We start from the raw sequence: 13,637 nt of genomic DNA, 5'->3' as shown, positions 1-13,637 counted from the left end.
ACCGGAAGCCGAAGCGGCGGTGGAAAAGGAAACATGTTTATCCCGGTGAGGGTGGATACCGGCGGACATGATTATCCCGGCGGACATGGTTATTCCTGTGGTGAGGGCGCCGGTGGTCCACCGGTCGGTCGGAGCACCAGTGTGATCCGTCCGCGTTGCCGAGAAGGATCGTGAAACATAATTCGGAGCAATAAATTATGCGGGGTATCTCCCCATCGAACGCACTAGAAGCTACTGTGATGGTTAGTTTAATCATCTCCTCGTCTTCCCCCTGCCTGATTCCGTTTTGCCCCTCAATCATATTTCCCACCAGCGCCGCCGCCAGCGCCAACCACGTCCCCCATGCGCTCGTCGTGCAGGGTAAACTTGCAGAGGATCTGGCGAAGCTTGTGTAGAGCGAGCTGCGCGAGGGGCTGCACCTGGTAGTACTCGGCCATCATGTGCACACGCGCATGCGAGAGAAGGACGCCGCAGACGAGGACAAGCGGCTTGGGTTTCCAGGCGCATAGTGTGGGTTGGCGATTCCGCAGCTGTAGGAGCGCTGAGACTCAAACTTGGACCAGGCGCTTTCGCGGCTGGCCGGGCCGGCGTCGTTGAGCCCGAACCTAGGAGCATAAGGGTCATTCCATACGTTCAGCCATCTTCTTCTTCTTGTTGCATTTGCACTTTGCAACCATCGACCCAGTCCAGTAGTCATCAGAGAAGTTTTGTTTCTGTGCCTCCGCAGGTTCCTCATCCGGAACCGTTACCGCCTTGACCAACCGCTCAACTCCAGTTTCTTCGGACGACGCTTCGCCTTCGTAGTTGCCAGTATACACGTACTGCCCAAATCGCACAAACGTAGCTGTGTCGACGTGCTCCCACACGGTGCAGCCATCGGCCGCCTCCCTCATCGGACCGTTGACCAGCTTGTCCAGCACCTTGGGCTGGCTGGTCACCAGAGAGGCGTGGATGAAGAATTCCTTCTTTTCCGGGCCGACGAGGCACCTGTAACGTTTTGGCGGTGAGGATGCTGTTCGGTTAGCTATAGGAAATCAGGATGGGGCTTGCGGGCTTACTCGTCGAGTGTGATTTCTGCCATGGTGTGTAGACGGAAAGCTCTGTGCTCGAGCGTAGACGAAAAAGTATGTAATCGGTTGAGGAGAGCCGGGGTAGAGAGAGTGCAAGGGAATGGAAATGAAGAGAGATACATGAGCTCACGAGGTGGACAATACATGGCGGCAAAGAAATGCAGCTTTTCATGACTCCCGTGATGACAGTGCAAACGGGGAGTTCAAGCTGCCAGCGCCTAACGTGGCTGGGTGCATCCAATTCTGCATTCACTTTGGGGAATAACAGAACCCGTATTCATACGTGACTGCTTTTCTAAATGCCGAGCTCGAAAGCACCTCGGACTGATGGGACTCCCTCGGTGCTGTTCCTCTGTGGACATCATCAACGTGCCTAGATAAAAGTCAACGTTTGAACATTTTTTCTCATTTTGCCTTTCTTTTACTACTGAGCCCAAATAGAATTTCATTTCATTTTTCTGTGGCAACCCGATAATGGGTTGCACAAATCGCTGCCTAAAACTCTGTCCACCTGGAGATGCATCATCGTTTCCTGTCCCCTAGACATCATTTCCTGCTCTTGCCGGGATTCACCAGACGTAACCTAACAACTCGAATCAAGCAACCCAAGAACATCCCATCTATGCATCTTATTCCTGGCGCCGAAGCAAAGCTCACGAGCCCCCCTAAAAATGCCGCCCAACCGCGGGGCTCGTACCAATGTTTGGTCGAGTACGACTCTCGTTTGTTCTCAATCAGATGGACCGGCTCCCCGGGCTTTCCAGGTCTTGCGACTTTTCCCTTGTTGGGCTCCAACATCGAAGTCACTCCGGTGCCTCTAGCCGCAGGCTTGGGCATGATGTGGAAGTCATCGACGCTCCATGACTACGGCTCTCATGGTTCCATAAGAGCCACCGATGATGCTACGTTTCCCATTCTCAAACTGGCCCATCCAAACGACGCCTTGTCCCTCCAACTGATCGAACGCGAATTCCACATACTCGTCGACTTGAGGAAGCTGGGAGTCCCCGTCGTGGATTTCGACCAGAACCCCATCACCTGCGACGGCATTTTGTACGGCTATCGCATGAAGGAGCTCACGAAATTGGAGCCGGGGGAGCTTTACACTCGGCGGAAGGATGCAAGGGACGCCTTGAGCTTGCTGCATCGCGCAGGCTACTGCCATGGCGACTTCCACCCGAGCAACATGATGAAGGCCGACGATGGTCGTCTGATCCTCATCGACTTTGGCTTCTCTGGTCGAATCGGCAGTCCCGTGCCGCCCTTTATGCCATCTTGGCGCTTCCCTACTGGCAGATATTGTCTCGACCAGGACATTGCAGCGTTGGAAAAGTATGCGCTGCCAAGCTAGATCAAGCCTTGGTGCGCCTACTGGTGGTGCAAGAACAAGGTGCGTCCTCTGCACCTTGCAATGTATGTATCTAGACTCCAGTCACCCCCTCCATTTTCCGCCATACACTATACGGATTCCCCATCGGTGTCGTGATCATTTTTCTGGACACTGCATTGGTCCCGTCCATACTATTTACACGTATGTAGGTAGAGCGTTCCCGCTCTCTAGAGGTTCGACATCTTGGGGCTGTTTCTAGGAAAAGCTAGTAATCATCATTATCGCCGACTTGTGATGCATGGGTGCCGTCCCGTTGCAGCTCTTACTCAATCTTCCAGTTAGACGCGTCGACGAGCGCCTCGACAAAGTTCGCCAGAATAGCGCGTCGAATAACATCCGCGCGCCCTCAGGGTCTGCCATCTCGGCCAGTCGCCACGACTGACTGCGGCTAGAAGCAGTAACTAGTCGGACTCATTTGCCCCAAGAATGATGCTGCTGCCACTGCGCAAATTCTCATAGAGCCGGTAGAGGGAGCAGATAAGAATACTCCATACATTATCACAGTCTAACCCATTTATATTGCATCTGTATTTCGGCCACAGTCGCACGTCTTCTTCCACCTGCATTGGGAAGGGTTGTTATGTATGTACTGTACGTACATACATACATATGTACTGTAGGTGGGTTTTGGCAGGAAAACTCTAGGCGACTATTAGGGGCTTCGAGCTTTCTCCTAGGGTACTTAATCTTAACATTAACTTCAACATAGCTAATTCTACGAATTATCATCATTCCGCTGTGCTTCATTTTAGGGTCTAGAAAAGATTTCTACTCAAAGTTGACTTCATCTTATGAGTAGGACTTAGTGTACTTCGTTTGCCTCATACTATGGTAAGTCCATTTCTCCCGTTGCCTCCGCGATCGTTTCCTTACCCCGAAACCGAAAATGGTGAAGATGATGACCCGCATCGGTGCCGACAAGGAGACCACTCGTGCCGCCGTCAACAGTGCAGATCTCGCATGTAAAGCTTGCAAAATAATAGGGCTGAAACGGGGCGTATAACGGGGGAATCTTGGTGAGCAAGCGGGTTTGCCAGAGGATGGCCATGTGGGCGCCGGTGCGGACGACGCTGCAGGGGTAACGAGGGGAAGGTTGTAGGCCGGCTTTACCGTCCGTGGGCAGCGATGGTAGCACCCAGACACCAATCTCAGTGTGCAGCAGGTACTGTCCGTCAGTATCCTCCGAGATGGATAGTCGGCGAGGCTGATAGGCCCAGAGACTGTCCTGGACAAAACACGTCGGCGCAAACTCCGGGTCGCCAACGATACTGCACAGCAGGGCCAGCATGGCATAAAAGTCACACGACGTGCCCAGCACGGCGTACCGCGCCTGTAAGTCATTGATGTTGCCACCGAGCAGCGGGCGCCGGTCTGTCGCCTGCACCGCCTCCTCCAGGTGCTTCTGCAACTTTGGTTGGGCCGCGAGCACGGTCCATATGAGGTCGCGCAGGACCGATACCACAGACGTGCCGTTCAAGTCCCGAGACCAATCCCAGGAAGCGCATGCGACGGCGTACCGCGGCCATCTGGCACCCATTCCGGCAGCCCGTCTTTTGGTTTCCGCTTTCGCAAGCGCGTGCTGCAGTATCATCATGTCTCGTCTTCTGATCGAGGGCACGAGCGTGGCCGAATTTGTCACATCAATGACGCGACAGAGGCACAGCTACAACCTGATTCGCTACGAGGAGACGATTCGGTATGCCGAGTTCCCGGTGCTCGACCTGAGCACGCAGCTGCAGGCCCCTGCCGCACAGAACAGGCAGCGGTCGCATCTGCAGCGCGCACACAGGGAGATCCTGGACATGCTCGAGTGGCTCGCCGAGCACGGTGTGCGCCGTGTCATCACGCTTCGTGTGCCAGATCGCATGGCGCACCCGCATGACGAGGTCGAAATTGCCGAGGTGGTCAGGCGCTTTCGAGTCGAAGAGCTGGACTGGCGCATCCTCGACCTCTCACTCAACGTCTTTCGGCCGCATGGCGACCCTGAGAGCATTCCGTTTGTTTGCAGCATTGACAACAACGAGACCAAGGACATCAAAACCGACAAGCCCAAGGATAACCAACCCGACAAGCAAAAGGATAACCAACCCGACAAGCAAAAGGATAACAAACCCGATAAGCCCAAGGATAACACACCCGACAAGACTGACGATAAAATCGGCAAAATTAGCAACATTATCAACACCAGGGATGACAAGGATGAGGAGACGAGCAAGACATTGGAGGAAAGGGGCGTGCAAGATCCAGCCAGCGAAAGTGGCAATAATCGACAACGGCATCCTCAGTATGGACCCGCCAAGTGCACCAGGTACAGCCAGCCCGAGCCGCCCCGAAGCGCCAGCCGACGACGTACACGGTCGCAGCGGCAAGAACAATAACAGCAGCAAACAGCATCTGAATAGCCAAGAATTTCTGATGGCTGATAACCTGTGGGCGCGCATTTGCGACGGCAAGTCGTTCGTGCACGAGCAGGACCGCGTGAGCCCGTGGTACCTCGCGTCGAACCCGCACGGCACGCAAAATGGCGAACCTGGTTTGCGCCATCGACCCGTTGTGCCAGCTGTTTGTAGCGAAGGTTGCCGACAGCCACTACGGCTACTCAGCGGCCCGCGCCCCGGAGGCGGTGAACTGGGCCATCGAAAAGGATGTGGACATTATCTCCATGAGCTTCACAACGACCGAGGACCACCGGGCGTTCAACGAGGCTGTGCAGAGGGCCATGAAGGCCAGCATCATTGTCGTCTGCAGCCACCACGACGAGGGCGCGCGCATGGGCACGAAGGTATTTCCCGCATGCCTCAGCAGCGCCAGCAGCGACAACACGATTGTGCGTATGGCAAGCTGCAGCATGTATGGCAAGCTGCAACATGTATGGCAAGTTGCAGCATGACTGGGACGATAACACCATCGACGCGGCCAGCAAGAAGGACAACCAATACGACTTCTGCATCAATAGCCAGGACGTCGCCGTCAGCGCCATTCCCTTCCTCGCCTCGTCGACTGAGCGCATCAGCGGTAGCTCCGTCGCCACCGCTATTGCCGCCGGCGTCTGCAGCCTGCTCATCGCCTGCCTGAGAACCCTTCACGAATTCACCTCTGAGGAGAATGTTGATGGAAATACCAGGAAAGGCCAATTCTTCTATCAGATACGAAACAACGTCGTCCGCGCTCTCGCCACCAACAACCGGCCCGCCTACACCAACATAATGGCCTATCTAAGCACCATGGCTCCATCCACAACAAATACGCGGTTCATCTCCCTGGACCGTTTCGCCCGCCTGGACGAGCTCCGCGACGAAAACACGTCCAGCCTCTTCAGAAAGTTCCTCGACTTGGGTGCCAATTTCACGGTCAAGTGAGAGTTCGGTTGTTGGTAGTAAAAGTCCAGGTCCAATAAGTTGGTAGGTCATCCCAGAGTATTTACAGAACGATTCCAGCGTCATTACTGAGTATCACAGTGAATTGTTGCGAATGGCAGGCCGAATCTAGGTCAAATTAATAAGGCGCGCTAGATACTCGTTGGTAGCCCTCGGTCGGTTGCTGCACCTTGAAACAAATAAGCAGGGCTCCCAATTTCCTAAGTCAATGACTATGCCTCCTGCTTCCCAAACAATCGCAATCAAGTACGAGACGGGGCCCCGAATTCTTTGTTACCTCTGGTAGTATGTATTAGCGAAAGTGCGTTTTATCATTTTATATCGTGTCGTTTCTGAACAGCCTGCTTAATAAAGGAGCGAATAATCCCTGTAGTCGGCAAATACCAGCCACATGTAGAGGTCAAACTGCCCGACTGCATAAGCCATACAGAGAAGAATGTTTCAAGGCGGGGAAAGACCGCAAAGTGACCCCATTGGGCATCATGGTAACATTCACCTACAGTCCAAGCGAGGCTAATTACAGCTCGACATCATGCAATGATACCATCCGATAAGAACCCAGCCTCCAATCCGTCCGTCATCGCACAAATACGAATAACAACAGCCCCCATGCCTTTCAGCGCCACCGAGTGGAGACTAACGGCTGGCTTCCGAGCCGAGACCCTTGGTCCGGGTCTGGAGACCGGTCTAGGCAGGTTCAGCCCTTCAAGTCATGAAGATGGATGGCGAGCTGGAAAAGTCTGCGCTGGTGAAGATCTGCAGAACAATATCGGCTGAACTATAGCTTACGGGTGAAGAAAAAGAAACAGTGACGGGAATGTAGTCTGTAACTAGCCAACGTGACTAACAAGTAGTGACTGTTGGTGAAGATGAAACCTCCCCAGGTGTAGTTAACTATGGAACAAGAAAAGAAAACTCCCTTGGTCTCGAATCAGGCTGAACGGTTCATCTCGTCACCGCTCGTGAAAATCCAGCCCTGCCTGCTGGGGCTCTTTGTAATCGTCTTTGGCACAGCCACGACGCTCAATGAGCGATTTTCATGCCTGTCTGGTCCTCATTCCCCTTTGCGGACAGGGCTCCGCAGACCATCCTTCTTGTACGCCGTCGATGGCGCGGAAAAAAAAGAAGAGTAGAAAATGGAGTATCAGACTATGCCGCTTACCCGGCCCTGCTCTACAATAACCATTGCCAGCTGGACTCGACAAGGTTGGTCAATAGTCTGGCTCAAGGAAAATTTGCAGCCCGTTCCAGACGTGATGCGGTTTCCATAGGCTATAGATAAATTTTACTGGCATGTCCATAGTACATATATTGACTGGTCGCTCTTGATAGCTCTCACTACGTAGTTTGTACCTCTTCACTTACACCAACATTCCTCACCTCCTCTCACATTTCATCGTCTTCACTTGACACTTGCTACCCACATCTTGATCCTATAGCAGCCAGAAGCTGCTAATCTACAACGCTGGCGACCTTTAACATATCTCTTCGTCGTGCACACATCGGCACGGCAATCTTCCCACCTCCGGAAGAACTCTGGCCTCCATAATAGTCAGGTACATATGCGAAGCTGGAAGATGAAGAGAAGAGTAGTTTCTAAACTTCTTGACGCAGTTCCAATTCGATGAACAAAACTACCTCCCTCGCCGAAGCCAGACCCGGTGCCCGGATCGCGTTGTGCCTAGCCTAAGAAGTGCACGACCGAGTCTAGAACAGTAGAGCCAAATTATAACCAGAAAAGAAAAAAAAAAGAAGAGCAAGAAAGATTGAAAGAAAAGACGCCTGAGAAGAAAAAGAAAGCACGAGGCTCAAAAAAGAAAGTGTCAGTCAACATGGGCAAGATTTACGACTGGCTCGCCGCTCCAGGCAAAAAGGGGCCGATTGCTGATACCGCTCCCACACAAGTCGTTGCTCGCTTTCCTAGCAGCGACTCGAGAAGTGACAAGCTGACCGCTGAGGTGACCGAGGTCTGCTCCAAGAGCGGTGATTCGGTGCACAACGTGACCGGGTACGTGGACAAGCAAAAGGACGGGCGGCTCGACCGCTGGCTGGACTGGGTGGTGCGGGCGTCGGGCTCGGAACCCGTGTTCCTGTTCATCCTGGCCGGGCTGCTGGTGTGGGCGCTGGTCGGCATCAAGTACGGGCAGACGGACTCGTGGGCGGTCATGATCTCGGACATCCAGGCAATCCTCAGCTACCTGTTCGACTCGCTGCTCGTGCGGCAGCAGCTCAACGGCTACGACAAGATGATCCGGCTGACCGCGAGCCTGCGGTCGCGCAGCGCCAGCCACCGCCGGATGGTGCGCACCGTGCAGGCCCGCGGGCAGGGGCTGGCGCGCGGGGACGCCGAGGCCGCGGCCGCGCTGGAGGAGCGCTTCCGGCAGAAGCTGGCCGAGGCGGGGCTGCCGCAGGAGGGCTGGCTCGGGCGGGCATCCACCAAGGCGTCGGCGGCCATGGGCCACTTCGTGACCATCTGCCTGTACTGGGTGGGCATCTTCGTCTGGCTCGGCTTCGGGCACTACTGCGGCTGGAGCGACCGCTGGCAGCTGTACATCAACTCGGCGACGTCGGCGCTGATGGTGCTCATCTTCGCCTTCCTGGCCAACATCCGCGAGCGCCACGCGCTCTTCACCAACCGCTGGCTGAACCTGCTCTTCGAGGCCGACTCGACCGTGGAGCAGCGCCTGCGGCAGATGACCGGGGACGAGGCGCCGAACGAGGTGGTCGAGGTGCCGGCGCCCAAGATGAGCCACCTGCAGCGCGCCATCTTCTACTACGCCGACTTCGTGGGCACGCTGACGGGCGTCGGCATCCTCATCGCCGTCATCGTCGTGTGGGTGGCCATCGGGCCGGCCATGGGCTTCAACAACAACTGGTGGCTGCTGATCGGCACGTACGCCGGCCTGATCGGCCTCAACGACGGCTTTGTCCTGCGCAACCTCCAGCACGAGCTGGAGCGCTACGAGGACGCCGCGTTCGAGGAGGCCGGCCTCGACGACGTGGCTGTCATGGAGGCGGCCGCCATCGCCGACCCGGCCGAGCACGTCACCCGGGCCAAGCCGTCGCTGAGCACGCGCCTGTCGGAGCGCATGGGCGCCTTCCTCTCCCACGAGTACGTAGTCATGGCCGACGTCGTCCTCATCATCGGCCTCATCATCGGCGCGAGCGCCATGCGCTGGACCGTCACCGGTCAGCTCCTGTGCAACGTGCCGCCCAGCGTCATCGAGAGCTTCATCATGCTGATCCTGATTACGGGGCACAACTTGGGTGAGGTCCGCCGCAGGGAAAGCATCGAGAACATGTATCTGCGCAGACTCAAAGTGCTCACGTATGTCGACATGGTCGGGGGAAAGAATGGCGAAAAGGCATGGTGATGAGAGGCGTGTTTTCTCCGCGAAGGCTCCAGGAAGTGCTGCTTTTGGTTTTATTGCTTTTCGGGTTTCAACAACCCTCTCGGGAAAACAGTCCTCTTTTCAACAATGGGGTCTTTGATTTCGCATCTGAATTGATTAAGTGTTTTTACGTCGCAAGATAACAACAGCGTGGACAGTTGAATAATTAGACACTATTAAAATGTAGCATTGTTACTACGCTATCCATCCACCGCCAAAAGCAGCGCACCATATTTGTTATCCGCTAATAGAGTCACATTACAGAGCGGGTGGCCCCCCCCGCGCAGCTTGCCAACTGCATCATCAACATGCTTCGTACTGGCCAACCGCATTGAGGACCATCGCCCTGAAGCCTGTCCGTGAATCCACTGCATCAGCATGAATCTTAATAAATTGGGATGGGCACATGCCATTTGAGAACATGATAAGGCCGCCTTCTCAATCCCCCGCATCCCCGTCACGCCTTCCGTTGGCTCCGCCAAAGGGGTCCCGGCCATGCGATCGCTGCCATGCGATCAAAGAACGATGTCGTTGGCCGCAGGAGTCAAATTGCATGAAATCCTGTGAAAGATGCCTGCGTTTGGGGCGAGTCTGCGAATCCAATCGCCCCGTCGCCAGAATGGGTAGGAAACGAGCCTCACCAGCCGGCAATCGCATCCCGTTGCAACGAACTAGGTTGGGCACTACTTCGCCTTCCATCGTGCTGAGAAGAGAAGCTGGTACAACACCGGTTATGACGACATCGCCTTCCACTTCAGTTCTCAATCCTTCATCAACCTTTCAGATTTCGCGGATGCGGCAACACGACCTCAGTCACAGTATCCCACGGAGAGTAACGCTATTCCCCGACTTGAACCAGCTGGAATTGCACTTCCTAGATATCATGCTACACAAGGGAATTAGCGTCGACAAGTACTTGATTGGCCCCAGCTTCCGCGACCGACACCTTCAGTCATTCGTCGATCATCTCAATACGGAGATGCCTCACGTCAAGGATGCCTTCATCGCCTGTGCGTCTCATCTCACCGAAAACAAGAGCTTGCAACAAGTTGCTCAGGGCCAAAGCATCGGCTACAGAAGAGCAGCCGCTGCAATCGCGTCGCTCCGCATCTCCAACATCTATACCGACAATGACCTATCTATGATCCTTATCCTGGGAGTCGCTATTGCGACGTTCACCCTGCACCATTCGAGCTGCCTACCGATATGCAAATACATCCTAGGCCTGGTTAACTCAATGTACGAAAAGGATGAGTCCTTGATTGAGCGACTGAGTTGCGATGGTGCCGCATTTCTCCTGTGCCTTCTCGGGACGGAGATTGAGGAGTGTGTCATCAACTGCCAGCTACCTACCATCAGAATCAGACCAGGCACGTTTAATCAGCTGGTGGACCGCTTTACTGGTGTTTCTGCGCCTCTCTTCATTCATCTCTACGATGTCTGTGACATTGCGCAACAGTTCCAGCAGGCGCGGAAAGAAGCACACAAAGAAGCGGATGCAGCTCTTGAGGGAAAATTGCGCAGTCTTCAGGCCGTATTGGAAAAATGCAGCCCTACGGTATCGGGGACCTATTTGAACGGTATCTGCACAACGCATGAGGTCATGATAATGATGGCGCAGTACAAAGTTCTGCGGCTCTCGGCACTCATCATCCTACATCGACTACGCCACCCATATGGGACCGAAGACAGAGAACCGCTCGCCATGGCTACAGACATTTTGAGGGAGCTTGACACGATTATGGAGGTCACAGGTCGTGCGATTCCATTTGCCGATCTTCCCCACCTGGTCGCATGCTTTGAGCTGAACAACGGCCAAGAGAGACGTGATGCATTGGAAAAATTGCATCGCCTTATCAACTTTTCACAATACTGCCGTACAGAACAACAAGCATCGCTCGCTTCATTTTGGGCTGCAAAAGATCTAGCGAGCAAGAAAGACATGTACTGGACCGATGCGGCTGCTTGCATTAATTGAGTGTATTGCATATCTGAAAAGCGCAAACAGTGTCAACTATCACGATGTGTCGGCTGTCGGTGAGCCATCTTTCTGTACCGCCCTGCAGTTGCTATTCTAGCCCGCTTTCCCCATATGATAAGGGCGATGGGCATCAGCAAAAGGACACAGCAAATTACAGCAATCATGACGTGGAGGTTGCGCAAGCCCATCGCGTCGATCCACGGGGTGAGCGCGAAAAGAACAAGCACTGAGATGACGTTGCGCGAAAAAACAACACCAACCAAGGCATTTCCAATAACCTGCGTGTTATTAGTATTTGGCATAACTGTTTGATATATGGATTGGGATACTCACATCATGGTAGCAATCCATAGCATATGAGAGCCCAATATCGCCAGCTACAACGAGCCCGAAACCAAAAACACCGAAACCCACAGCCAGCAGCGGCCAAGGAGCCTCCTATAAACAAGAAGTAGAACATCAGGTCAGCATGTTCCGTGAGAAATCGATAAGAAAAAGTCATCGCCAAACGTACATAGTAAAGTCCTAGTCCAAACATGAGAATGCCGGCCGGGGTCACAAAAGCCATTGGTATCGACATCCAAAGTCGCATCTCAGGCTCGTATATGCCTCCATTTCGCCGCGCGAGCCATATGATTGACTTGTCGTTCAAGTATCCACCAACCCAAATGGCGGGAATGGTGCCAATGAACGGAGCAATGTTCATCAAACCGACACCAATGGCAGAGAAGTTGTATGGTGGGTTGAACAAGTATGTCGCCTGCACAGACACCACAACAGCAAACCACGCCAATAAACTTCCATATGTTAAAGCAATAAATGCAACGGCAGGGAAGGTAAACAGGAGTACCAGGGGCTGGTAAAAGTCCCCAGCCATCGAGCCATCAGTCTTGGTGATCAAGGCAAGACGTTGTCGACGAGTCTTGAGGGGAATGGTAGGATCTATGTGGGATCCGACAGAAACAGTTTCTTTGGTTCTGTCGCAAGACGCCACCTGTTTGATGCCAGCCTCAAGCTTGTCGAACCCGTCGCTAACGCACTGCGCTTCACCGGACTCGTTGCTGGCTATCGCTGCGATGGGGCGGGGACCTGGCTGACCTTGTATGATACTGACATACTTGGACTCGTCAAAGAAAAGTACAATCATCACCAGATTGACACTAAAAATAATGACACACCACCACCAGACCCAGCGCCAGCCTTGGCTGTTGACAATGTACCCAGACGCCACTGGCCCGAGGTACGCACCCGCGAAGGTAGCGAACAGATACCAGCCGTTCATGGCTCCATGGTGGTGCACGAAGAACAGGTCCGCAATTGTAATCTGCACAATTGTCTCGCTGATGGCGCCGCTGATACCGGAGAGCAGGTTGCTGCCAATCATGTCGCCGCGTGTCTGGGTCGCGCCGAGCCATACGCACGACACGAGCTGCAGCAGGGTGCTGAAAATGTACATGGGGCGGCGACCGTACTTATGCACGAGGGGCACAAGGAAGATGCAACCGACGGCAAGACCAGCATAGTTGATGGCGGCCGCCGCATTGAGGAAGTCGATGGAAAAGCCGAGTTCGTCTTGGTACTGGTCCCATGATGTAAATCCGACGTCGAGCTGGACAAAGGTCATCAAGACGTAAAAGCAGACGAGGGTGAAGTTGACCGTCTTTCGCCGCGGGGTCCAGTTTAAGGGATCGTTGGGGTCTGAGGACGGCGTCGGATGTAGAATGACTTGTTCAGAGGCGGATTGTACTGGTGGCATGGGTCAGCGGTGACTCCCAGCAAAGTGACAGGGCGGAAGGGGTTCCCCGATACGAGGGCGCGGTTTTCTACTTACAATCCTCCAAGGTAAGTGTTCCAGGCGCCCAAAAGGACGGATCGTCCTGATTTTGGGTTGGCCGGGGCATAATGGCCGATGACGCGGGTCGGTCGGTGCTTGCAAGATGAGGAGGTATCAGGAATCAGCTCTGTCGAGGAGAGACCAGGTAAGCAATCAGCCACATATCAAATACCGCATTTGCGATGGCGACAGCAGGCCGTATTTAAGTAAGAATTCAGCGGGCGATACGTCGCGGCACAAAGAAAAACTATCAACGCCGCGTAATCCAGCTGAAGGCTACCAAAGCCACATTGTGCTGGAAACAGACAACTCGATATTTGCTTCCTTCCCCAAACTGACTCGAGCCAAGAAAAAGGGCAGCGGGTTATCGGCGCCCTCCACTTGGCAAACGCTTCCCCCGCAAACTTGGGCCCTACTAATCAGAGACAGGGCGTGAACCCTGGCAGACTAACTATAGCAGCCCAATCGCAGAGCGACAAAGTTGCCGGTTGAGTGGCGTCCCCTGAGACGGCCCAGCCATTCACAGAGCTAGGAAGTTGCCGGCTTCGTTGTATCGCGGGCCCCGGCGTCTGGGGCTCTTGGAGCTCCTCCGG

At 54.3% G+C, this 13,637-nt stretch overlaps 7 protein-coding genes across 7 annotated transcripts; 4 read left to right on the top strand and 3 right to left on the bottom strand.

The window, feature by feature from the left end:
- Positions 1-293: 293 nt before the first annotated feature.
- On the bottom strand, positions 294-1,081 carry ISF_05493 (BTB/POZ fold protein; the record flags this gene model as incomplete). The annotated part of the gene is made up of 3 exons (XM_018849098.1): positions 294-541; positions 632-987; positions 1,059-1,081. The coding sequence occupies 3 exons, from the start codon at positions 1,079-1,081 to the stop codon at positions 294-296; spliced, it is 627 nt and encodes a 208-aa protein (XP_018703669.1).
- An 824-nt stretch (positions 1,082-1,905) lies between these two features.
- ISF_05492 (Protein kinase-like domain protein) lies at positions 1,906-2,421 on the top strand (the record flags this gene model as incomplete). Its single annotated transcript, XM_018849097.1, has 1 exon — positions 1,906-2,421. The coding sequence occupies one exon, from the start codon at positions 1,906-1,908 to the stop codon at positions 2,419-2,421; it is 516 nt and encodes a 171-aa protein (XP_018703668.1).
- An 865-nt stretch (positions 2,422-3,286) lies between these two features.
- On the bottom strand, positions 3,287-3,997 carry ISF_05491 (hypothetical protein; the record flags this gene model as incomplete). Its single annotated transcript, XM_018849096.1, has 1 exon — positions 3,287-3,997. The coding sequence occupies one exon, from the start codon at positions 3,995-3,997 to the stop codon at positions 3,287-3,289; it is 711 nt and encodes a 236-aa protein (XP_018703667.1).
- Positions 3,998-4,052: 55 nt separating this feature from the next.
- Positions 4,053-5,819, top strand: ISF_05490 (Peptidase S8/S53, subtilisin/kexin/sedolisin; the record flags this gene model as incomplete). Its single annotated transcript, XM_018849095.1, has 4 exons — positions 4,053-4,768; positions 4,824-4,993; positions 5,031-5,287; positions 5,346-5,819. 4 exons carry the CDS (start codon positions 4,053-4,055, stop codon positions 5,817-5,819), a joined length of 1,617 nt encoding a protein of 538 aa, XP_018703666.1.
- A 1,850-nt stretch (positions 5,820-7,669) lies between these two features.
- On the top strand, positions 7,670-9,211 carry ISF_05489 (Low affinity iron permease, Fet4; the record flags this gene model as incomplete). Its single annotated transcript, XM_018849094.1, has 1 exon — positions 7,670-9,211. One exon carries the CDS (start codon positions 7,670-7,672, stop codon positions 9,209-9,211), a length of 1,542 nt encoding a protein of 513 aa, XP_018703665.1.
- Positions 9,212-10,112: 901 nt separating this feature from the next.
- On the top strand, positions 10,113-11,207 carry ISF_05488 (hypothetical protein; the record flags this gene model as incomplete). The annotated part of the gene is made up of 1 exon (XM_018849093.1): positions 10,113-11,207. One exon carries the CDS (start codon positions 10,113-10,115, stop codon positions 11,205-11,207), a length of 1,095 nt encoding a protein of 364 aa, XP_018703664.1.
- A 39-nt stretch (positions 11,208-11,246) lies between these two features.
- ISF_05487 (Major facilitator superfamily transporter) lies at positions 11,247-13,111 on the bottom strand (the record flags this gene model as incomplete). The annotated part of the gene is made up of 5 exons (XM_018849092.1): positions 11,247-11,279; positions 11,366-11,488; positions 11,544-11,648; positions 11,725-12,956; positions 13,042-13,111. The coding sequence occupies 5 exons, from the start codon at positions 13,109-13,111 to the stop codon at positions 11,247-11,249; spliced, it is 1,563 nt and encodes a 520-aa protein (XP_018703663.1).
- Between the last annotated feature and the right edge of the window lie 526 nt (positions 13,112-13,637).

Source organism: Cordyceps fumosorosea (assembly GCF_001636725.1).
Source record: "Cordyceps fumosorosea ARSEF 2679 chromosome Unknown scaffold_13, whole genome shotgun sequence".
Lineage (NCBI taxonomy): Eukaryota > Fungi > Ascomycota > Sordariomycetes > Hypocreales > Cordycipitaceae > Cordyceps > Cordyceps fumosorosea.
Note: the sequence above shows the minus strand (reverse complement) of the source record. Positions and strands in the feature narration are given on the sequence as shown.